The sequence below is a fragment of the Vulpes vulpes genome, chromosome 2, assembly GCF_048418805.1.
Source record: "Vulpes vulpes isolate BD-2025 chromosome 2, VulVul3, whole genome shotgun sequence".
NCBI classification, from domain to species: Eukaryota; Metazoa; Chordata; class Mammalia; order Carnivora; family Canidae; genus Vulpes; species Vulpes vulpes.
Window position 1 is genome coordinate 32,160,384 of NC_132781.1, and position 22,634 is coordinate 32,183,017.

Here is a 22,634-nt window from a genome sequence, read left to right on the forward strand (position 1 = left end):
ATAAGCCAACCCTGTGTCAGGCAGGTCTATGGGTGGGGTCTGGAAACATTCAGAGAAGTCGCTCACCCCATGCCCATCCTAGGTTAGCCTGCCTTAGGAGGGAACCTAGTCGTTGTTTGTTTTCTTTTGTTTTCTTTTGTTTCATAAAAGTCATCTTGGTTGTGCACTTCTGAAAAACCTCAGTGTTCCCCTTCGCTGCCTCTATGTTGAAGGACGCAGACATCTCGGGCAGCAGAGGAAGCAGGCGGGCAACTGGAACGGATAAGCACAGCTCTACCCACCTCTCTCTCCTGGCCCTCCTGCTGGGTTGTTAGAATGAGGTGCTGTTACCCATTGGGTAGAGGTTCTTGCAGGGGAAATGTGACAGGGCAGGCTTATAAGAGGCAGGTTGAGGGACAAGTTTAGAATCCAAGAGATGCCAGAAGTAGTGTGACCCACCTTTCGGGAAAGGAAAAACAGGCTCCCCCCCCCCCCCCCCAGTACTTCATCTGTAAAGTGGGATCGTTTCTGCTCCATGGGAGGAGCTGTGAGGACTGAGTTAGTGGCTGCTCAATAAGTGTAGGCAAGCTTTCTCTTTTTAAAATTATCATTAGAGTGGATTTCAGGAGTGTCTGAGTAACATGTAGTGAATATCCCAAAGTGCTAGTCAGAAACATGTCACTTCTTTTTTTTTTTTTTAAGATTTTATTTATTTATTCATGAGAGACACAGAGAGAGAGGCAGAGGCGGAGGGAGAGGGAGAGGGAAAAGCAGGCTCCGTACAGGGAGCTCAACGCAGGACTCGATCCCAGGACTCCAGGATCACACCCTGAGCTGATGGCATCGCTAAACCACTGAGCCACCCAGGTATCCCCAGAAACATGTCACTTCTTTTGAAAAGACAGCTTGTTGTTTTTTTTCTCGGAACAGATCCATCTTCTGAGATAGATAGATAGATAGATAGATAGATGATAGAGCGAGCTAGCAAACCCAGGACCTGTGAACCCACTCCACCCACCCTGCCATGCATCTGTGCATACTGCTTGTCTCTGCTCCTCTTGCCCGATGGACCCATGGGCAGAGGGTGCTCACACCTTCTCCATCCAGGGTCACAGGAAAACCCTTCAAGGCAGATGACACTGATTTGCCAAACCTGCTGTAGCCCATACAGGTAACCCAGAAATGTTCTGAGTTGGGGATGGGAAGCAGCAGCCTGAGATGACATATCGCTAAGCAACACACAGCTAAGTGGTGGTTGACTCTTGGAGCATGTGAAACACCATGCCTCATGGCTCAGGCTCTTACCCTCTTAAGCCCTAGGGCCACCAAATCCAGCTTGAACACTTACTGATCCAAGGAAGTCCCAGATGTCCTGCTCTGGCTTAGTAGCCACGTGTCATCCTGGATGGGTCATTGAAAACTAGGCTGAGCAGTTGAGCAAAATGATGATGGCAGAGCCTGCCCCACCTCTCACAGGGTTAACTCGGGGACCAGGTAGGATGATGTTGGAGAAGCATTTTGAAACGAGAAAGTGCTCTCCACGCCCAAACCCAAGAGATTTGTATTGATACTGAAAGCAGCCCACAGATACTACTAGTTCCTCCAGCACTGAGTTATTAGCAAGAGAGGGAGGTTGCCTGAGTTATAAATATACTTGAGTACACATACCTTAAACTCCTCGTGGGATGCTCTGAATAAATTTGACAGTCTGGGTGGGGGCAGTTTCTCCGTCGTTTTTTTTTTCCCCATTTACCAAGTGTGTTAACTCATGATTTGCATTGATTTTCACTGAAGATGCATTAGGCACCACGCGATTGCCTATTAGTGTTCATTGACCTAGATGATAAGAGAAGAAAATTATTTTTGAGGCAAGGAGGCGGCCATTCCCATCTTTCCTTCCCTGACCTAAAAAAAGAATTCTTTGTAAGTCAACTGTCAGATGTTCCTCAGTGCCTGTGTCTGCAGCAGGTCATTTTAATTTTGAGATATCTTATTTTCAGATTTCTGTTCTCCTCTTCTGTGTGTGTGCGTGTGTGTGTTTTATAGCTTTGTATTATTCAGATGAATATTCAGTTTTGTTCATTTGAATAAAAGAGGGAAAAAAGGTTTGACTGTTAAATGCTTATCTCTTAAATAGAGCTTACTTGTTAGTTTCCAATAATAGCTTCATTCAGGAGAATACTATAGAATTTTCATTTTTAAATGCTCCCTGTCAACTCCTCTCCTGTTTATATCTGTTCTCAAACCCTTTCTGTTTGGGGTTTCATCTTCCCACTTTTTCTTTTTGCCAACTTTGCTGGCTCCTGGAGGCAAATAAATAAATATAAAAGAAAAAGAAATGAGGGGTACAGTTAAGGTGAGGGCTTTGTGAGAGGCTGGGCAGGTATCGTTTTGCTGATGACAGGAGGGAGAGTTTCTGGTGATCTAGCCTGTTGTCCTCCAAACTTTGGCCCTGTGACACTGCCTCTCCCTCCAGGTGTCAGTCCCTAAGGGGTTCCTCCTTGTTATGAATTGGAACTTGAGTGACTTTACTTATAGAGTTCTTTGGTTCAGGGTGAGGCCCCCTTAGGATCAAGGAAGATGAGAGCCTGAGCAGGGGGTGATCACAGGGGCACCCCCCCCAAGAGGGTCCTGAGTATGAGCCCTCATAGACTCACCATGGATCACAGTCCCTGCTTGGCGGGCAGCAGAGCAGGACGCCTCCCCACTCTCATGCATCCCTTAACAAGTTCTGCCTACTTTTAGAGGCCCAGAGAGGTCATGGGATTCTCCAGGAGCACACAGCTCAGTTATTTGGTCCTTCCTTTTTTGTGGGTCGAGGATAATCATGTGTTTCTTTCACCTGGCTGCTACGCCTCCGTTTGGTGGGCTTTCATGAGGCTCCATTTCTGATTCCCTGCAGGACTCTCCTTCAGAAAAATGGGAGGGAAATAATCAGTCCTTCCTGCCCCTTCTCAGGACAAATCAGACTTCCTGAGTTTTAGACAGAATCTATATGTCTAATGGACCATTCGCAAGACGACCATGCCTTGAAACTATTATGCTGAGTGAAACCGACCAGACACAAAAGGACACATACTGTATGATTCGACTTACATGAGGTGTCTAGAGGAGACAAATTCCTAGAAACAGAAAGTAGGACGAGGTTACCAGGGGCTGAGGGAGGGAGGAATGGAGAGCTATGGCTTGCTAGGTACAGAGTCTCAGCTCAGGATAGTAGAAAAAGTTCTGGAGATGGACAGTGTGATCATGGCACAACATCATGAATGTACTTACTGCCACTGAAGTATATGCTAAAAAAAAAAAAATGGTTACGGTGGTTAATTTTATGTTATGTACATTTTACCCCATTTAAAAAAATTAATTTCAAAAAACAAAAAGATTTTGATGCTGAAAAAGGATTATTCCCACCTTCCACCCTCTCCTTCCCAAATTTCGAACCCCATTGTCTGTCACTTCTCTGTTTAATTTATTTGGGGGTTGTTCTCCACTGAGTTACTAATTCATTGTAAATGATAATGCACCTGTGAGGGAAAAATGATTATATGTTAAGGAATAACATTTATTGATAATTAAGTGTTTCATGGTTTCTTTGCTTTCTCAAATAGAATACATAAATATTTTAGGCACAATCAAGTTTGTTTTCTCTGTTCTGGCCAAACAGACAGGGCTGTTGAAACGATATAGATCTTTAAAATACTGCAAATGAGTCTTGACATCGCTGAATTGTTATGCATCCAAGGTACACAGGCTTGAAATCCAGGCTCTCTCCTTTGATCAGGAAAATCATTTTTGTGATACTCAAATTTTGAGTCCTGTGGGGTTAGGGAAGAGACCAGCAGGGAAATATCAGAGTCAGAATTCGAAATTATGCGGTGAGTTGTGCCCCCACCCTTCCTGGTACACAGTCTGCATTTGAATTTCTGTCTCCTGTAGCTCTGCCCCACGTCTTCCCAGCTTTGAGAGGTGGCACCGAGTGAGAAACTGGGGCAGCAGGGAGTCCTGAGCCATCCTGGGCCTGGAGTGCAGACAGTGATTCACACAGTGGACCAGGAAGGTGTGGGCTGCAGTAGGAAAGCAGCTTCCGTGGCAGTCATGTCAACTCGTCACCCCCAAAGTGACTTGACTTACCCTGGGCACTGTTCCAAGATCAAGTACCTGTGCTCAGCAGCAAGCTGGCTCTAAACCAGGCTGTCCTCTGGCTTGTGGAGCAGTGCCCTTGACTGGCACTGACTTCCTGTTATTTCCCGATGGCATGGATGGGTTGGGTTCATTTGTCCACACTCTCCTGCCTTCTCTCCAAAGCACATGCTTGGACTGGCTGGGGGAGCTCATGTGTGCCCCTGGGGGAGCAGCTGAAACCTGCAACCTTGCTCTACTAGTTTCCTGGGGCTGCAGTTACAAATTACCAAAAACTGGATGGCTTAAACACAGAAACTTGTGTTCTCACGGTTCAGGAGGTAGACATCCAAAAACAAGGCGTTGGCAGGGCCATGCTCCATCTGAAGGTTCTTGGGGATGTGTCCTTTCCACTTGCAGCTTCTGGTGGCTCAGGTGTTCCTCAGCTAGTGGCCATGGCACTTCATTCTCTGGCTGGTGCGTTTCTCTCCCCTCTGTCCTCTAGGTCTCAAATGTACCCCCTTCTTTCCCTCCTAAGAACACCTGTCATTGGATTCAGGCCGTCCCCATTCTTGAGATCCTTAATTACATTTGCAAAAGCCCTTTTTTCCAAACAAGATCACATTCATGGGTTCCAGGGGTTAGGATGGGGACTTGGCTTTTGGGGGCCACTGTCCAACTCATTACACTCATCCTAATTAGCAGCAAGGTTTCCCCTGAGTACCAACGTGTCCAGGCTTGTTTCAGGATTCATGTGTTAACTGGGTTTAGATACAGGCTAGAGAGGTGACCTTCAGAGACAAAATGAATCTCAGGGTGACCCGCAGGCTGAAAGTGAGGGTCGTGAGGGAGGGGCGAGATCTATATGGTGGAGACGCTCTCCTTGAGTGGGAACCTCTGACGTATGCCACTCAGGGTACCAATTGCTGAAGAAAAAGGACGCCGTCTTGCTAATTGCTGCATCCTCCATGATCCCTAGCACAGGTGGGGGCCTGTAATGCAGAAGGAAGGACTGAGTCAGTCTCAAGGGGAGGCAGTGGTGCAGATGGATTAGCAAAATACTCAGGAGCAGAAATGGTGCATTCAGTCAGTCATTCGTTCAGCCACCAGCCACTCAGCACTCTCTGTGTTAGGGGCTTCGTGCATCCTGGGGGCCCAGAGGGAATGAGGCTCCAGCCCTGCCATCATCCTTGAAGCCTATGCTAGCAGATTTCCATGGCCTCTGCTATGCCGTCCCTCTCTCCCCCTGAGGACCTTTTAAAGGGCACTTCCATCTTAATCCCTTCTTGAGGGGCCCCTAGTATCTGAGCTCTAGGACAGTAGACAGAATGAGGGGCTTAACCAAAGTGATGTAAGTCCCTGTGTGCTGATTGGGGCCCCTGAATGGGGGATAAGCTTAACTGATGGTTTTCACACTCCTTTAAAGGGGGCACAGGAAGCCAACACGCCCAGGCCCAAAGAGAAACTATGTAGAGACCGCCTCTGGGTGTGGCTCTCATACAGCTCCGCACATAGTAGGTGGACCCAAGGGCCAAAGGGGAGACACCCAAATAAAGGGAACCCAGAGGATGGCATTGTTTCTCTCTCTACAGGGACCTGGTTTGGGGCCAGGGGTTGTATACCTAGTGAAAGATTTTTTTGTTGGGCCCCCTCTTTGGAGTGTGGTAATAAAGTATATATCCTAATGAAGACCGTGGTGGTCCCTGCTGTTTTGCTGGAAATTGTTTGAGAGTAGCAAGTGGCCATTTCCATTCCTTTCCTAGGAATTTTCTAAACCCTGCAGGGGCAATGATGTAGGAGCTCGGGGTATCAGCTGCCTGCCCCATGCTGCTCCTCAGAGATGGTGGCAGGAGAGCCAGAGAGGAGAGACACAGAAGGGACCAGAGAGATTCTCTCTCTACCCTGGGACACCAGGACCCAAAGTAGATACGTAAGCTTGAAGAGGAAACACCTGTATTTTTACTCATTGACAGGAAACACAATCCTAATACCAAGTAGCCATTCTGATTTTCACGTTCCTAATTGGTGGGTCCAGGTTTGTGTTGGGTGGGCCAGGTTCATGTCTTTGGGGACTGTAGTGTCTTGGTCAATTTGAGCTGCTCTTACAAAGTACAAAAGACGGGGAGCCTCATAAACAACAGGAGTGTATTTCTCACCATTCCTGAGGCTGGAAGTCCTGTGTCAGGGTGTCAGCATGGTGAAGGCCCTCTTTCCAGTATAGGATGGCCATCTTTTCATTGTGTCCTCACGCAGCAGAAAGCAGAGAGAAAACACACTTTTGGTGTATTTTCTGAGAGCACTAATCCTATGCATGAGGCTGCCACCCTCATGACCTACTGGCCTCCCAAATGCCCCACCACCTCCTAACACCATCACATTGGGTTAGGATTTCAGCATATGAATTAGGCGGCAGCGATGGGGATAGAGCAGAGAGCCTTGCAAATCCCGATTGGGGGTGATAGCCATTAAGAAGCATACAGGATGGGGCAGCCTGGGTGGCTCAGTGGCTTAAGCGCCTGCCTTCTGCCTAGGGCATGATCTTGGAGTCACGGGATTGAGTCCCACATCGGGCTCCCTGCATGGAGCCTGCTCCTCCCTCTGCCTGTGTCTCTCTGCCTCTCTCTCTGTGTGTCTATCATGAATAAATAAATGAAATCTTAAAAAAAAAGCGTACAGGATGAGATGAGCACTGGGTGTTACACTATATGTTGGCAAATTGAATTTAAGTAAAATTAAAAAAAAATCCTGATTGGGGCTGCCACCTGAGGAGGTGGTCAGCCTCCCCATCTCCCTCTCCAGGTGCAAAGCCCAGGGTGCGGAGCGGGGAAGGGGCTTCCTAGGATGACACATAAGTTCACATGTGCAGAGTCAGGCCTGCTGCCTCCCCATCAGGGCATCTGCACCCACGGCACGCGTGTTTCCTCGCGGGGTGCCTGCTGACCCCACAGCCGCGTTTCGTCCGAGGCGGGGGTGCCGTCCTGTGAGTGGGGCCATGTGTTCAAGCAGCGCCCACCGAGTGGGGTCGCAGGTGGGCAGCCGACTGGAACCCCGTCCGGGGCGGGGGGAGAAGAAAGCGAGGGGGCAGGAGGGTAGCAGAGCAACTGAGGATGGCGAGCAGCGGTCGCCTGCCAAAATTCTCCAGTACGGCTCGTCTAGCAAAGCCGGTCTCCAGCCGAGTAGATGCGGCGGAGAGCTGACGGGCTGACAGCGGGCATCAAACAGTCTTAAACTGCTCTAGATCCGCCGCGCTTTGGAAGCAGCGGTAGAAAAAGGATGCCTGCGTGGAACAGAGGCCTGCAACTTTTAATAGTTTCTTCCAGGCCTCAGGATGTCCTGATGAGGTATTAGAGGAAGTAATTCAGGAAGAAAAGGACAAATAACCACCTCCGTCTGGAGGCCGCCCCGAGGGCTGGCCATTCCAGCGCAGAGAGGGCCCACGGGGATCCCTGCTGCCGAGGCCCGGGAAGGCCCCCCCCCCACCCGCCTCTGCGGGAGCCGTGGGGCTCCGACCCTTGTGAAAACAGACGAGTGCATTTCTTGTTTGCTTCCGGGCAAATGTAAACCGTGCAGCGCCCGCTGCATGTGGGTGAAATCATTAACTTTTCCTCACTGTCGGGAGGGTGCTCGGGACAAATTAGAAATCATTTCCTCCACCTCGAGGCCCTTCCCAGGGATCCGGCCCCCGACCCTCAGATCAGGAGCCTGTCACTGCCGCAGGACATCAAAGAAAAACATGTGGCCGGCCAGAACTGAACTCACCACCCCCTCTGTTTTTTGTTTCTGTTTTTTCTCCTTTTTTCTGTAGGGTTTGGCTTTGTCACGTTTGAGAATGAAGATGTTGTGGAGAAAGTCTGTGAGATTCATTTCCATGAAATCAATAATAAAATGGTAAGTTTAGGGGTCACGCTCTGATGCATGTGATGCCCCCCCCCACCCTACCCCACCACCACCACACGTGCACAGCTTTGTCTTGCAGACTTCCATGGCCCACGTCATCATGCAAGAAGCCGGGCAGGGTGGGCACGGGGATGAGGCTCTGAGGGTTCGGTCCTGTCAACGACCAGAGTTGACAGACTTTTGGTGAAGAGCCGAGTCATAAATATTTTCAGCTTTGCAGGCCATGCAGCCACCTGTCGCGGCCTCTCAGTTCCGAGGTTGAAGTGCAAAGGCATGCAAGGACAGTCCCCGCACTAGTAAGGCCGCGGTTCCATAAGGCTCTGTTTACGGACGCCGATGCTGAAATCTCCTATAATTCTCATGTTGCAAAATATTGATTTATGTATTTATGTTTTTACCGTTTTAAAGTACAAAAACCATTCTTGACTCTCAGGCTGTAGATACAAAAGCTGGCAGGGGCACCATATTTGGCCTGTGTGTTATAATTTACTGACCTGCGGCTTAGGGAATGTGTTTGCTGTTTGTTTTGGCTTTTTGAGGACGTATATCCTAGGTAGGAAGGTTCCCACCCAAATTCATTCTCCCTTTGGGCCCCACTGGGTAATTAACCTTCTCCCCTGCTGATCGACTAGCTGGATTTTACCCTCATGAGCATCTTCTTCTATCCCTCATTTGGCTCTTTAAAGGTCCTCTTTCCTCACTCAGGGAAGAGGGTTGGATCATTGCAAGCTGGGGGAGCCAGGTAGGCCTCCCAGAGAAGTGGCCACCAGAGGGTGCCATACCATGTAGACCATGTGCACACTGGCTTGCTTGACGTCTCAGACTCCTTCAAATTGAGAAGAGGGGTGAGAAACCCGGTTCTTGTAGATTCCAGAAATATGAGAGCTCAGCAGGTGTTTCTGGAGCCATCAGCAGGCCCTTTGGAGCCAAAATAGTTTGGTCGACCAGCATTGCTTCCAGACCCAAGAGAAGGGGGAGGGCAAATTTGTGTTTCAATTATAGTTGTAACTTTGGTATTTTCTTCCTTTAAAAACATTCCTGGCTTCTGAAACATGTGTTCAGATGTGCATTGTATATTGGTCTGATACGTGTTCGCTGACTTTAAATTCAATAATAGAGCTTTTAGTGGGGATAAGATCAAAGCAGTCTGCTTAGCATGTGGTGCTACAGGCCTGATTCAATATTTGACTTGCTAATTTTTTTCCCAGGGCACTAAAATAATATTGTTCATATTGTTCCTAACCATCATAGGCATCTGAAATGAAAATGCTGTTTCTTTGCATACTGTAGGTTGGTGGTGTCAGCTCAGGCATTAAAATGGTATGGGGGAGATAAATGTGGAGGAATCACACGGACCCCTTCCTCAGCATTCTCTGCACTGCCCTCCCCCTCTGCGCCCCCAACTCAGTGCCTTCCAGTTGGTACTTCTCTCCTTTGGTAGATTGCTACTTGCTATTTTTAAAACTAGAGAGATAGGGGGCTTAAAAGGAAATGTAACTCCAGTGCCCAGAGGCCTCGTTTCTCCTAGCCAGGCATGCTGTTGACGGGCTCCACTGAGGGCTGCCTGGGCAGCAGAGAGTGAGAGAGGCATCTGAGAGCATTGGCAGACACCATTCCCGTCCTGCCAGGACTTAACGGTTCATCAGGAAGGCCCAGTGTAGATGGGCAAGAGACTGTGCTGTGTGCTGCCTTGAATGCATATGTGAGGCCCTTCAGTACAGACTGGCTTTCAAACAAGCCTGAAACACAAGTGAGAAAGAGCTTTGTTCTCCTCAGTGTTCCAGTAGGGAAACTGAGGTCCAGGGGAATCGGCTCCAGGGCTCCCCCAACAGTAAAGGAACCCAGGTCTTGAGCTTACCAGCTGCCAGATGAATGACACAGATAGTTGTTTCGAGCTTGGGGGTTTGAGGTTAAATCCCCAGTTGACCTAGGGGGATAATCAGAAGGTAGAGTTTCATCCCCATGGGTAGCTTGAAGCCAAAGAGGTCTGTCCCCAGTCATTTCACATTTGTCACCTTCTTTTCCACCCAGCTGGAGGCTGACTGTGGTACATGCAGGTAACTGTTCTCCTAGTGGTAACATTTCTGTTTTCTTTTGAAACCAAGGCTGGTACTTGGTCTTTTTTTTTTTTTTTTTTTAAGATTTTATTGATTCATGAAAGACAGAGACATAGGCAGAGGGAGAAGCAGGCTCTCCACAGCGAGCCTGATGCGGGACTCGATCCCAGGACCCCAGGATCATGACCTGAGCCAAAGGCAGACGCTCAACCACTGAGCCACCCAGATGCCTCTGGTACTTGATCTTTAACAGTATAGCAGAAATGGAAGCGGACAAGAGAAGGGGTGGGCACAGAGTAGTGAGGATCACATACACGCTCTAGAGGTGCCCCTAAACCCAACAAGCCCTGGCCCACCAGTCACCGGCTCTAAAGGGGAAATCCAGTACTGGAAGAGGCCATTGGAAGATCACCAGGCCTTGCTGGGCTCCAAGATAGCAGGCCCCGTGGTGACCAGCTGGTGGGGTCACTGGGCCTCAGGGAGGTACCAGCAGCAAAGGCCAAACACATTGATAACCGGGAGCTCTTGCCATCGGCCGTGTCGTAGTCACTGAGAAGACCTCTCCAGCAAGCTGTCCTCCTCTGAAGAAGCCTGGATTGCTGAGGATTCTGTGATCCTGGTTTCTACTTCTGAGGCCACAGAAAAGGAAATGGATTTAAACTGTGCTATGGACAGAATTCAAATGAAGGATTGGAAAGATGCTGAGAACGCAGAGACTGCCAAGCAGAAACCGGGACAGTTGTTAGAAGGTCCGTAGGAGTGTTTTGTAAACTGGACTGCGCGCAAAGCTGTAAAGACCCATCTCCTGGAAGCCTGGCAATCTCCCGGAATTCTGCGGGGAGAGATTACCACACCGCCCCCGGAATGTGCCTGGAGCTACCATTTTCTCATTCACAGATAAGAAAGGTCTTTCTGCTGATGAGTCACGAAGATAGGACTTGAATCCAAATCTTCTTCGTCTTAATCCAGTACTCCTCTGGCTGGCGCTCCGTGGGCCCTGTATAAATAATTGTGGAATGAATAAAGGATTACAGGAGGGACCACGTGACAGGGAGGTGCATCATAATTCCCAAAGCCATTTCCCATCTAATTTGGTTGGTGAATCTCTTGGGGTTTTTTTTTTTTTTTTAAATGAGGGCCCTTCCCCGGCATCTGAGAGAGCCTACAGCAGGCACAAGCCCTCCTGTCTGCTGAGGCTCAGGGTAGCTGCTGTCAAGAAGCTGGGATCACAACAACTCTGTCCCTGTTCCCATACAGACCCTCCCTTAAAGAGGTCACCTCCATGGTGGTGGTGGCAGGGGGAGAACCAAAAAAGACCCCCATGGCACCCTCCCTACAGAGATCCCACAAATAGTTCACATTTTTTAGTGCCAGCTGCATACTCTGCTGAGAGCTCACTTTATGCATCTCTTCTATTCTACACTTTGATGTAGATACTGATTATTATCCCCCATTTTACTGGTAAGTAAGTGAGGCAAAGAGAGAAGCAGTTTTCCCAGGGCCAAACACTGCAAGAGGCAGCACCAGAGTTCAAGTGTAGAAAGCTAAAGTCCAGAACTCCCATTGGTGCCCAGTAAACAAGTAGCCCCTCCAGGCTGAATGGTACTTTAAAGGTCATCTCGCTGGACAACAGCCTTCCAGAACCACTGACCGCCTCCTCCCAGTCAGCCGTGTTGTGGCTCATGGGACTCCCATGTTCTCCTAAGAGAAGGGCAGAGGAGATGGGCTTACCCGCTGGATCCCCAGCTGGGATGAAGGGCCAATCTTGGGCAGAAGCAGTTCCCATTGGCCACAAACAGATTTCTGGGCCTCTTCCCCCACTGTCCCAGAGGCAGGTAAGCCACAGATGCTGGGGACAGCTGGCCGCCTGCTGAGCTCAGGGGCTGACCCAGGACAGCCAGGACTCAGCCCCTTCCCCCGTATTGATGTGGGTCAGAGTAAAGCACAAACATGTCTTTATCAATAAACACACATAAATTCACCGGTGGAGCCACCTGGTGACTCTCCAGAGAGAGCTTCCTCTCCGGCCATTCCACGAGCCCCAGGACAGGTACAGCCACTGACGCCTCCAGCCACGTGCCCCTGATTGGAGCAGCCCCCCCACCCCAGGAGTAGGGATGTGGGCTTGATGTGCTGTCAGCCAGTACAGCCTCCCGGCAAGCTCGCAGCCCCAGGAGGGAGGTGGTGGGCGACACCTACTCTGGGCTTTCTCAGGGGCCTAGCTCGGTCCCCAACCTCAGATGGAACCAGAGAGCCTCGCTGGGGGAGAATAGGGGGTACAGTCTGATGGGTGCCAGAACGAGGGCGCTTCTTCTGATACCTGATTCACCAACAGGACATTGGCACTTGCCAGGTACTGGAATGGCGCTGTACATGCACGTGGCAATCGTCCTATTCTAGAGTGGGCTTTGGAGCTCAGAGTGGTGAAGGGACTTCCACAGTCCATAGTTCTAATTGGCAGAGCTGGGATTTGAACCGGTGTTGTTTTTGCCTCAACCCTGTGTTCTTCCCAATATACTCTGCTGCCTCCTTAGGGCAAAACCTCATGAATTGAAAAATCTGGGTTGGTTTAAGTAGCAAAGATGAGTTTTTATTTGCTTTGTGCACGGATTACTATAGGATTCCTTAAATAGTCCTTTCCCTTGTTCTATTGAGGTGATCTGAATTTGGAAGTTGCCTAGCATTTTGCAAGCTTATTAGGAATGCAGAGTCTCAGGCCCAACCCCCAGAGCTAGTGAATCAGAATCTGCATTTTGACAAGTCCCTAGTGGTGTGTGTGCACATTTAAAGTCTGGGAAGCCCCAGGCAAAGATCACTGCTAATGATCGGAGCTGTGGGACGGTCATAAATGGTCAAGTGTCAGAAGGAAGGGACCCTTAAGTGAGGGCTGAGGCCCCAGGAGCATGGAGCTGGATGAGCCAGCCTGGCATGGGATCCCCAGGCCAGCCTGCTGCTGTCCCTTTGTACGCATGAACACCAGGCCTCTCTCTCCCCTGCACCCCCGTCTCAGGAAGCCATCCATGCTGGGGCCACACCTCCGGTGCTGGCATGCCCTTCCACTCTGACAAGGGTCTGGGAGCATCAACTCTAGATGTTTGAGGCACATCCACTAGAGTGATGAGCTAGATCCCCCAAGTAATGTGTACATGTCCTTGTCCCCAAAACAGTATCTCCTGGGTCACTTTGAGGCACTCGGGGCTTTAGAACATGTGGACCTGAGGCTGAACCCCATATCCATCACTGGTTGCTTTGTGACCAGGTGAATACCCCACCTGTCTGCACCTGTTTCCTCCTCTGAGCTGAGAAGGATAGCAACCACTGTCCTTTGCAGCTTATTGAAGGCCCTGATTCAGCTCCTGACCCTGGGAGCTCTTGGACTGCTCTGGTGTAGAGAATCTATAATCTGGTAACCTTGAAAGAATCGCCCTCCCCCAAACCCCATTGGTATCCTCAAGTTTCTTCCATTTGGCCTAAACCAAGGGCCAAAAAACTTTGTAAAGGGCCAGACAGTAAATATTTTAGGCTTTCAGGGCCCTAGGTCTCTGCCATCCTAGAACAGAATGGAGCCACTGATGATATGTGAGTGGGTGTGGCTGTGTTCACATAAAAACCTTATTTATAAAAAACAAGCAGCAGGTGGATTTGCCTTGTGGGCCAGTTTCAGCTCCTGGCCTATATGAGGTAGCTCGGAGCAGGTGTGGTCTGCTTATCTCAAGGGGCCCAAGGAAAGGCTTTTAGCCAAGAGCTCACTTAAATCCACTGCTGAGGCATTTTAATAGCCTGAGGCAGAGAGGGTCAGCAGTACCCCCAAACAGATGCTGGGGCTTGGGATAGTAGCAAGCAGAAAGTATCCGTGCCTTCACTCTTAGGGAGACCGCAAGCACTGCGCAGGTAGGGACCGAAGGAACGGTCAGAACGGGTGCTGTCAACCCGAGAGGCCACAAATCCCTCCCTGCCCGATGCCCCACAGCATGCCGAGCTCCTCACTGCTAGGCTTTGTGACTTTGGGCACGTTACTCATCACCTGTGCTTTGGCTCCCCCTCAGACAGGTAAGGATGGCATCTCTCTCAGAGACTGCTGGGAGTTAGGACTCGGGACCACTTTTTTTTTTACCAGCCACCGTATGTTCTATCAAAGCAATAGGCTTTTTTGCTGTTATTGTTAGTTGTCATCACTATCATTATTCTTAGAATCATTTTACTGAACAAATATGTAATCAAAAGGTAAAGGGAGGGATCCCTGGGTGGCGCAGCGGTTTGGCGCCTGCCTTTGGCCCAGGGCGCAATCCTGGAGACCCGGGATCGAATCCCACATCGGGCTCCCGGTGCATGGAGCCTGCTTCTCCCTCCGCCTGTGTCTCTGCCTCTCTCTCTCTCTCTGTGACTATCATAAATAAATAAAAAATTAAAAAAAAAAAAAATTTAAAAAAAAAAAAAAAGGTAAAGGGATCCCGGACAGATTACAAGTCAGCAGAGTGCAAGGGTACAGACGTGGGCAGAGAGGAGGCTCTGGGATGGGTACTCGCTGTGCTCTGGCTGAGAGGTGGTCCCAAGGAGAGAAGGTACGCATCCTGCAGAGCAGAGTAGAAGGGGCTCTGCTGAAGTGATTTCCTAGGTCCCTGGGGAGGCCGATTTCCTAGGCCCTTAGAGAGGTGGACTCAGCCCTTCAGCTGAATCCTCCATTGGGGAGGTTCCAAAAAACCCCCTTCAAAAAGCAAAGCATAGTGAGCTCTCAGGATTGCCACCTTCAGCCCAGGGCACACCTGGGGATTCACCCGCAGAACGAAGGCGCTTATGGGGATAGCGGGGGCAGGAGGACAAGAGAGCAGGAGAGCCCTGGTTGGCCTCTCAGGTCAGGTGTTGGGCCAGGTGGTCCATGGAAGCCCCAGCTAGGGTTGGCATGAGGCGCTGCCACCTATCAGGGGCACCCTGTGAGTGGGTGCACGTCCCCTCCCTCAGACCACTCTTCCACAGCCTGAAGACTTGACGACTAAGAGCTGATCGGGAGCCAGCCCGGGAGTGGGGGACGGGGGCAGGGTAATGTGGGTGGAATTAACTAGGCTTCTGTGTTCACCACCCTATTTGCAGCATCCTCCTTACTCGTAAGCTAATTTTAGCCATCCATTCTGCTTCTGTTACCATTTATAAAATGAGAATGTCAAATGCAATATTAAACAAGCAGGATGAAGGCAAAAAAGGAAATGCCAGAGAGGCACTTAATAAATGAACCTCGTGTTTACGAGCGAGAGGGAGGTCCTGCGCCCCCCACCCCTGCATCAGGCACGCACATGTTTGTGTACCGGCTCTGTTCCTGCGGAGAGAGGGATTTGTGTGCTGCTGGAGGAGGGTGTGGGGAGGCTGGGGTGTTGGGTGGTAAATGTTGCTCTTTAGGCAGAACTAATTCGGCCAGCGGGGAGGTTGCCTGAGTTCTAGCTCCTTTGCCCTTCATCCAACCTCTGGGAAGGTCATTGCAGGAGTGTGGGGAGGACAGGGTCCTTCCTTCTCCATTATCTTGGCACCCAGCCCCTCTGGATTTGCCAACATGTGCTGTTCCCTGCGCACCACCCACAGGGTGTGAGCTCAGCAGGGGGCATGAAGACCACTGGAGGAAGCTGCTCCCCTTTCTCTGCACGCCTTCTCTGGGGCCTATTGTTCCTCTGACTTTCACAGCTTCTCTGCCCAACTTCCCAGGCAGGTGCAAGCTAATGCTTGGCCACACTTTTATTTTTTATTTTTTTCACTCGCTTGCTTTCTCTCTTTTAAATAGAGAAATTAAATTGGGTTTGGTGCAGGGTCTCTGGCAACACCCACCCTGGGCTAGGGTAAGCACCCAGCCCTGTGGCCGCATTTGTGGCACCTGCTGGAGGCAGAGGTTTCTTTTCACTTTGAAATGTCCTTGTAGGTTCCCAGAAATAAAAAGAGCAGCTGCTGCTGCCACCATCAGCTTTTTCCCCAAATAGTGCAGCCGGCGAACCTCCTTTTGCACACCTTGCTGATGAAAGCAGGAAGACGGGGCCTACAGGGCCAGGAGGTGGGGGCAGCAGGGAGAAGATTGGTGGCAGCGTGCCCGGAGTTTGCCAGGCTGGAGGGTGGCAGCCACCTTCTTCCTCTCTGCTCCCTAGGCTTTGGGACAGAAACACAGGCGTGAACCGGCTTTATCACCTTCAGAGATGCTCAGCTAGGCTCCCGTGGCAAAGATTCATGTGTGACATGATCAACTTTATCCAGCCGGCGCGCTTATGGGATTAGCTGGTTTGATTTATTAGCTCGCTGCAGCCCTGGGGGGCGGGTGCCACTGTTATTCTGTTTTACAGATGAGAACGTTGAGGTGCAGAGGAGTCAGGCAGCTGGTTCCCACTCAGCGCTGGTGAGCAGAGGCGAGCTTTAGAGCTGGTGGAAAGGACAAGCCCCCACCCTCAGATCCAGGGGGTTGGGGGCTGCTGTCACAGGGGCACATGTTGGGGAGTAGCTCCTCTGCACTCCTTTCCCATACTCTGAACCCCTCCGAGGAAGAGCCACGTCCTCTTGAATTCATCTCTGTGTCCGCTCCTAGCCCGTGCTTGCTAACTAACCAGGAGGCGCTAATAGTATTGGTTTATAACCTCCTTCACGTTGTCATAGCGGATTTTAATAAAACAGAGGAAACAGCAGATGAAATTAATTCTGGAACTAGGACTGGGGATGGTTTTGTGGAAGGAGTAGCATGCCAATGGGCCTTGAAGGCCAGATAGAAGGTAGTGGGGAAGGGCTGTGAGGGCCGCACCGGGGTGGCTGGTGGGCCCAGAGAGGGGGACCTGGGACAGAGCCGTAGCTGTGTCATTACCTGGCTGTGTGACCTTGGGCAGATCATTGCCTCAGAACCTCCGTTTTCCTTCCTGTGCTGACTTCAGGGCTAATTAGGCCAGTTCAGAGGAAATGAGCTGATTAATGAGGGTATGGAGAGCATTGGGCATTCTCTGAGGACCTCTGTGTGCCAGACGCTGTGCCTTATATACATGATGTGTATACATCACTGTGTACACATAAAACACATGAGATCATGTATGTGCACACACACACACACACACCTACCTCAGGATGTTGTGGCCATGCCTGGCATAGGAGGAGTGTTCCATAAACAGTTTGTTCCTTCCTCGCTACAGTAATCCTGCTGACTGGGGAAAAAGTCAAGATTATATGTCCTGTGGGACTCTCAGTGCTTCTCACAAATGGGTCTGGGCCGTTTATGGCAAAGATGCGTCCTTGGAAGGTGGATATTTCTGCTGACGGCCTTTGCCTGTCTAAGCTAGTCTTTCTTTTTTTTGGGCGGGGAGGGCTTTACAGTAGCTGCTTCTTCCAGAAACTCCATGAGAGGCTCCATATCTGTGAGGACCCTTTTGCAATAGAGCAAGACAAATTGTCCTGTACAAGTGGGTCCTCTAGTATATGGCCACAGGCCAGTGTCCATCTATGAGCACGGTGCCCGATTGAGATGTCTGGGAAGGGAGAGGCGGGAAGACAGAACACAGAACTCCCTTCTGCTCGCCTCCTGGTACTGACAGTGCCCAGCTTGGAGGCCTCCCCAAGTCTGCAGAGGCTGGAGGGCTGGTGCTGGCTGGGGGCAGGTATGGCAGGATGGTGAAGCACCCTCCCTGCTGGAGTCACAGGCTGGGTCTTCCCAGTGAGGCTGCCAGGATTTCTGGGTGTGATTGCTGCCCCTCCCATAATGGTGTCTCAGGCCTGGCCCATCCAGCCATACACACATGCTGGTCATGACTCCATCTTGCCGTTGGCTCTGGACAAATACAGCAACTGGATGGAATGGGAACCCTGGAGCAGACGTTAGAATCCAGATGAGGCAACCTGACTCTGTAGATCACTCAGAGGGAGATGCCTAGTGGGTCCATCTCCAGCGTGAGCTCCACATTGAGGAGGACCGTGGTCCTTCCTTCCCTCCCAACCGTCCCACCTCTCCTCGATGGGCTGTTTCTATTCTTGTCACCCTCACCTTGCTACACCATCAGCCTCCTACGACTTATTCAGCAGCTGGCTTGAGCAGGGCCAGCGTCCTAGATATGATGCCTGTGTTCAGAAGAGCCCTCGCTGGGTTCCTGCTGTAGTGCCACCATCTTGGAACTCCTAGTAATAGTTGGATAAAGGGCCTTTCATCTTCATTTCATAGTGACCTGCACATTCTCTAGCATGTTCTATGGCTACCATGCTTTTGAGGCTAACTCCCAGCATGGAGCACAGGGCAGGACAATAGAGACTCAGTTCTTCCACCCAAGTGGTTTACCTTGCGTTTGTCTTCCATGCTCTGTAGGTTCCTTGAGAGCAGGTCCCCTCTGAATCTTGGTTAGGAACCTGTAAGAGCCCCGTGAAGGGTCCTTCCCTCCTAGAGTCTCCAGAAAGGCTTATGACTGGCAGAGGGGGCAAGAGGGAGAAGGGCATAGCCACGGGACAGCACAGGTTGTGCACAGAGCTGGGTGTGGTTTCTGGGCTGCAGCTCAGTCCTCCTGCCTTACCAGAGAGAGCTGGGTAGCTGCCAGGCTCCAGGCAGAACCCCAAGTCTTTACATTGGAGTGGCATCTCCCCTTCCCTTCATCTCCCTGGAAAGTGCTTGGGGGCCTATCAGCGAGAGAAGATGGACAATCTGGGGCTTCAGAGAAGCAGTGTTGGCCTGGAATGCTTTGAAACCAACTGATGAAGGAGGAGGGAGCTGCAGCTTGAGTCAGAGGATAAGCTGATCTTGGGGCAAGACGGAGTCAGGCCTCTTTCAGGAAGCTCCACAAAAGGTTGCTGCCCACGTGGGAGCTCCCAGTCACCACCCTCCACCGCTGCCCCTGCCAGGCACTCCAGCCCAGAAGACCTGTTCCCCTCCCTTCCAGCAGCCAGTCAGTCCAGGCTGGTCTCTCTGGACAGCAGTGAACTTTATTCTTTGAAATGGGCCCCTGTCTCCCTGGAGGAGTAAATCATTTCTCATGTGATCAGTGTGGGGTGAGAAGTGAAGCTGCAAACACTGGCGTCCAGGCCACACAGAGTTGCCTTGTCCTGGGTGGTAAATCAAGGCTACAGCCATAGGGCTTGGGTTTCCCCAGACCGAGGCCAGGCTGGTTTCCCTCCTGGCCCCAGGGCCATGTGCTGACTGGGGCTGTTTATGTAGAAACCAGGGAAAAACAAAAACCTTTTCACTTCTCAGACCTTGGCATCGTCCTCAGACTGCCAGCCTCTTCCAAAAGGTGCCCAGCAGGGAGCTTGTCTCAGTAAGGGCTGTAGGCCAGTTGGGTGAGGGCGGCCACTCAGAGTAGCTACAGGGAAGCCGTCACTGCAGAAAGTCCCTGTGCCTTCTCCAAAAGCCAATGCTAAGCATTCCCTCCCACCACCCCCAAGGAGAGAGGGCGTGGCATGGGACTGGCTGCCCTGGCATGGGCCATGGTAGCATTAGGTAGACAGACCCAGCTTCATTTTTTTTTTTTAAGATTTTATTTATTTATTCATGAGAGACACACAGAGAGAGGCAGAGACACAGGCAGAGAGAGAAGCAGGCTCCATGCAGAGAGCCTGACGTGGGACTCAATCCCTGGTCTCCAGGATCACACCCTGGGCTGAAGGTGGCACTAAATCTCTGAGCCACCCGGGCTGCCCCAGACTCAGCTTCATACCCAACCTTAGCACATGTGGCCTGGGTCCTAACCGTGAAGTGTCTAATGTCCCTGGGCCTCAGCTTCCTGTTCTATAAGATGGATTTCTGTCTATAAAGGACATCATAGGGTCCGCTGACACAAGGCTATGGAAGGTGCATGAGATGAAAGTACTGTATCGTGTGTAAATGTCCTGAGGAAGCTAACTGCCGTACTTACAAAGAAAATATGTTTAGGAAATGTGTACTGCCACGTATGCACCTTAACCCTCAAAAGGTTCAGGAAAAAATAAGCATAGATACAGATACAGATATAAACGGTACAGAACAGTTCTTTGTACTGTCCTTGCATCTCTTCTGTAAGTTTTGAAAGCCTGTCTACATAAAGAGTTAGACCTCCTTGCTTAGTGGCTTTGGAGCGTGATGGGCAGAGGCACCCCACCTCAACAAGCAGCCAGCATAGAGGGTCAGAAACATGCAAGCCCACATCAGGCCTCTGATTCATCCTCTGGAGGAACATACTGCTGCCCTAACCTGTCATGAGAGCGGGTTCAGCTAGATCATTCTTCTCATCCCATCACTGTGCGGGCTACGGGGAAGCCACACCCTCTTCTCCAAGGCCAGTGTGCTAGGGGCAAAGCAGCATCTTTGAAGATTGAAAAATTAAAGCAAATCCCACCTACCTTTGTGGGGGTTTGGCATGTCCTTGGCATTCGGCCCCTGGTGTGGGGTTGCTTCGTGGCTTTGCCAGCTGTGAGACTTAAAATGGAGACCGCATCTTCCTAATGTGAGCAGTTGGTCACAGGTGACTTCTGAGGCTTCTTACAAGCACAAATCCAAATGGAAGTTTCTACAAAATCTCTTCCTCCTCCAACCACACCGCTTTTTCCAGTCATCATTGGAAGCTGTAGCCGTTTTAAGAAACTGCTAAGGGTGGGGTATGAGCTGTTGATTGAGGAGATTCAAGGACCAAGACTTGGAGATGGTTCCTTCCTCAGAATCTGCTGCCACCAGGGCTGTGCTGGTGGTATGGAACATTTACTGTAAATAGGGTTCTGTGGGGGCAGAGCTGAAGCAGCCAGAGCAAGAGGCCTGGTCACCTAGAAGAACACTACTTCTGTTTATCATAGGAAGCCAGGCAAGCCTGCCTTGTGCCCCATGGTGGATGCCATGGGGTCCCATTTCCTCACTGCCCTTCACTGATCTCTTGTGGTCATTGGTCTCCGAAGACAGCCCTGGTGAGCTTCACCTCTTGGTATGCGCACCCTGTGGGGTCCCTTCCCACAGCAAATCTAGGCTGACCAGGTATAACCAGTAGAATGTGACAGAAGTGGCAGTGTGACTCTCAAGCCTAGGTGGTAAGAAGCCGTGCAGCCTCTGCCTTGGTCTCTTGGAATTCTCAGGCTGAGACTCTGGGAGCTCTGGGAACTCAGCCACCATGGTGTAAGAAGAGGGAGTACTGTGGAGAAGCCAAGAGGAGGCGCCTCTCCATGGCAGTCACAGCTGACCAGCATCTACTGCCCACCCACTGTGTGCGAGAAGAAGCCACCTGGAACCTCCAGCTGAGTCTAGGCTTTGTCTGGCTCCAGCCCCAGGCACCATCTGACCACCACTACATGAGAGACTGCAAGCAAGAACCTCGCTGGGCCCAGTCAGCTCACAGAAGCATGAGAAAGAATGATCGATTGTTGCTCGAGGCCACTAAGTTTGGAAGGTGTTTGGTACACAGCAGTAGATACATGGGACGTCGTGTGTGGCCTCGTGACCTGAGTGTGTGACTGGAGCTGGGGAGATTTAGGCTGGTTTTCTCCCTTTGGGTTCTGACTGGAACTCAGGTTATTCATGCTCGGTTCTCTAACTTGCATGAGGCCCAGTGGGGATAGTGGGGGTGGGGGTGACCCAAATGTGGTCTAACTCAAGAGGCTGCAGAGGCTGGCAGGCCCAGAAATGAAACAGGTCGGGGGGGCAGGTTGACCTATGAGTATTTGCCTTAATGTTAGGAGAACAAGACAGAACCTGTTCTTTTCAAGAGAACGAGAGCTCTTGAGGTGGAGGCTTGCCGTACTCATGTCTGCATCCCCCAAGCCCAGCACTTACTGGGCACATTGAGTCCCTCAGCGTTGTTGGGTTAAGAAGACCAGGTCTCCACGACCCTAACGAGCATGTGTCGTGTGTCAGTCCACGCTCTGTACGGGACCTCACGAGGGACCAGGGAAGTAGGGGCAGACCCTGACTCCTGCTCTGAGAGCTCACAGTCTGATGGGGGAGGTGAGGCTTCTGCCAATCTGCTGAGGGAAGTACTTTTCATGCTCAGCAAGCCCCTGGCCCCCCGCAAGGACTCAGGATACAAGCAGAGAGGAGCTATTCCTCTTTCCCGTTTTGTATGTCTTCAGAGGAGCTGGGGGCTGGGTGGGCAGGCCTCCTGGTCCTAAGAGATCTTTCGAGAAGCCTGCAGTGCAAGTCAGGCCAACGCTCCCTGGTGTAGTAGCTACCTTTCCCTGTCACTCAAGTGCCCAGGATGTGCCGGGATCCCCCCCAGAGAGTGCGTGTGCCACAGCCCCTGGCCTCGGGGAGCACTCACAGTTGACACGGCGGGTGGTTGACAGAACCCACGCAGTGGGTGCTGCCCCAAACAGTGCCAGCAAAGACAGAGCGGAATTAAACGGAGCTTCCAGCCTTATTCAGTGCAAGGAAGAGTAGGTGGGTTTGTTTAAAATACTCCCATTACAGTCAGTTAACCTTTTATGTTCCCTAAATGAAAACTGTATAAACCTGAAATTTTCGTTGATCAGGTTGCCTAGGAACAGGCAGCAGGTTTTCATAAGACAATGCAATAGATTGTCACCGATAGGGCCATTAGGAAGTGAGCTGGTTAGCAGTATTATTCTAGATCCTGGTGTAATGATCTGTCTGCCTCTGCAGAGCACACCCATCTTCCCAGGCTCGGTCAGGCTCTTGCAAAT

The 22,634-nt window shown here is 50.8% G+C and overlaps 1 protein-coding gene across 23 annotated transcripts in view; it reads left to right on the forward strand.

Annotated features, from left to right (window-relative positions):
- MSI2 (musashi RNA binding protein 2) overlaps positions 1 to 22,634 on the forward strand; it is a 392,043-nt gene that overhangs the window by 304,326 nt on the left and 65,083 nt on the right. For all 23 annotated transcript variants that reach the window (XR_003234574.2, XR_011999715.1, XM_025995990.2 and 20 more), the window contains one exon: positions 7,904 to 7,986. Coding sequence is in view for 21 of the 23 variants with exons in the window: in XM_025995990.2 (XP_025851775.1) it covers positions 7,904 to 7,986 (83 nt within the window). In the remaining 2 variants the exon portion in view is untranslated. The remainder of the gene's footprint in view (positions 1 to 7,903; positions 7,987 to 22,634) is intronic.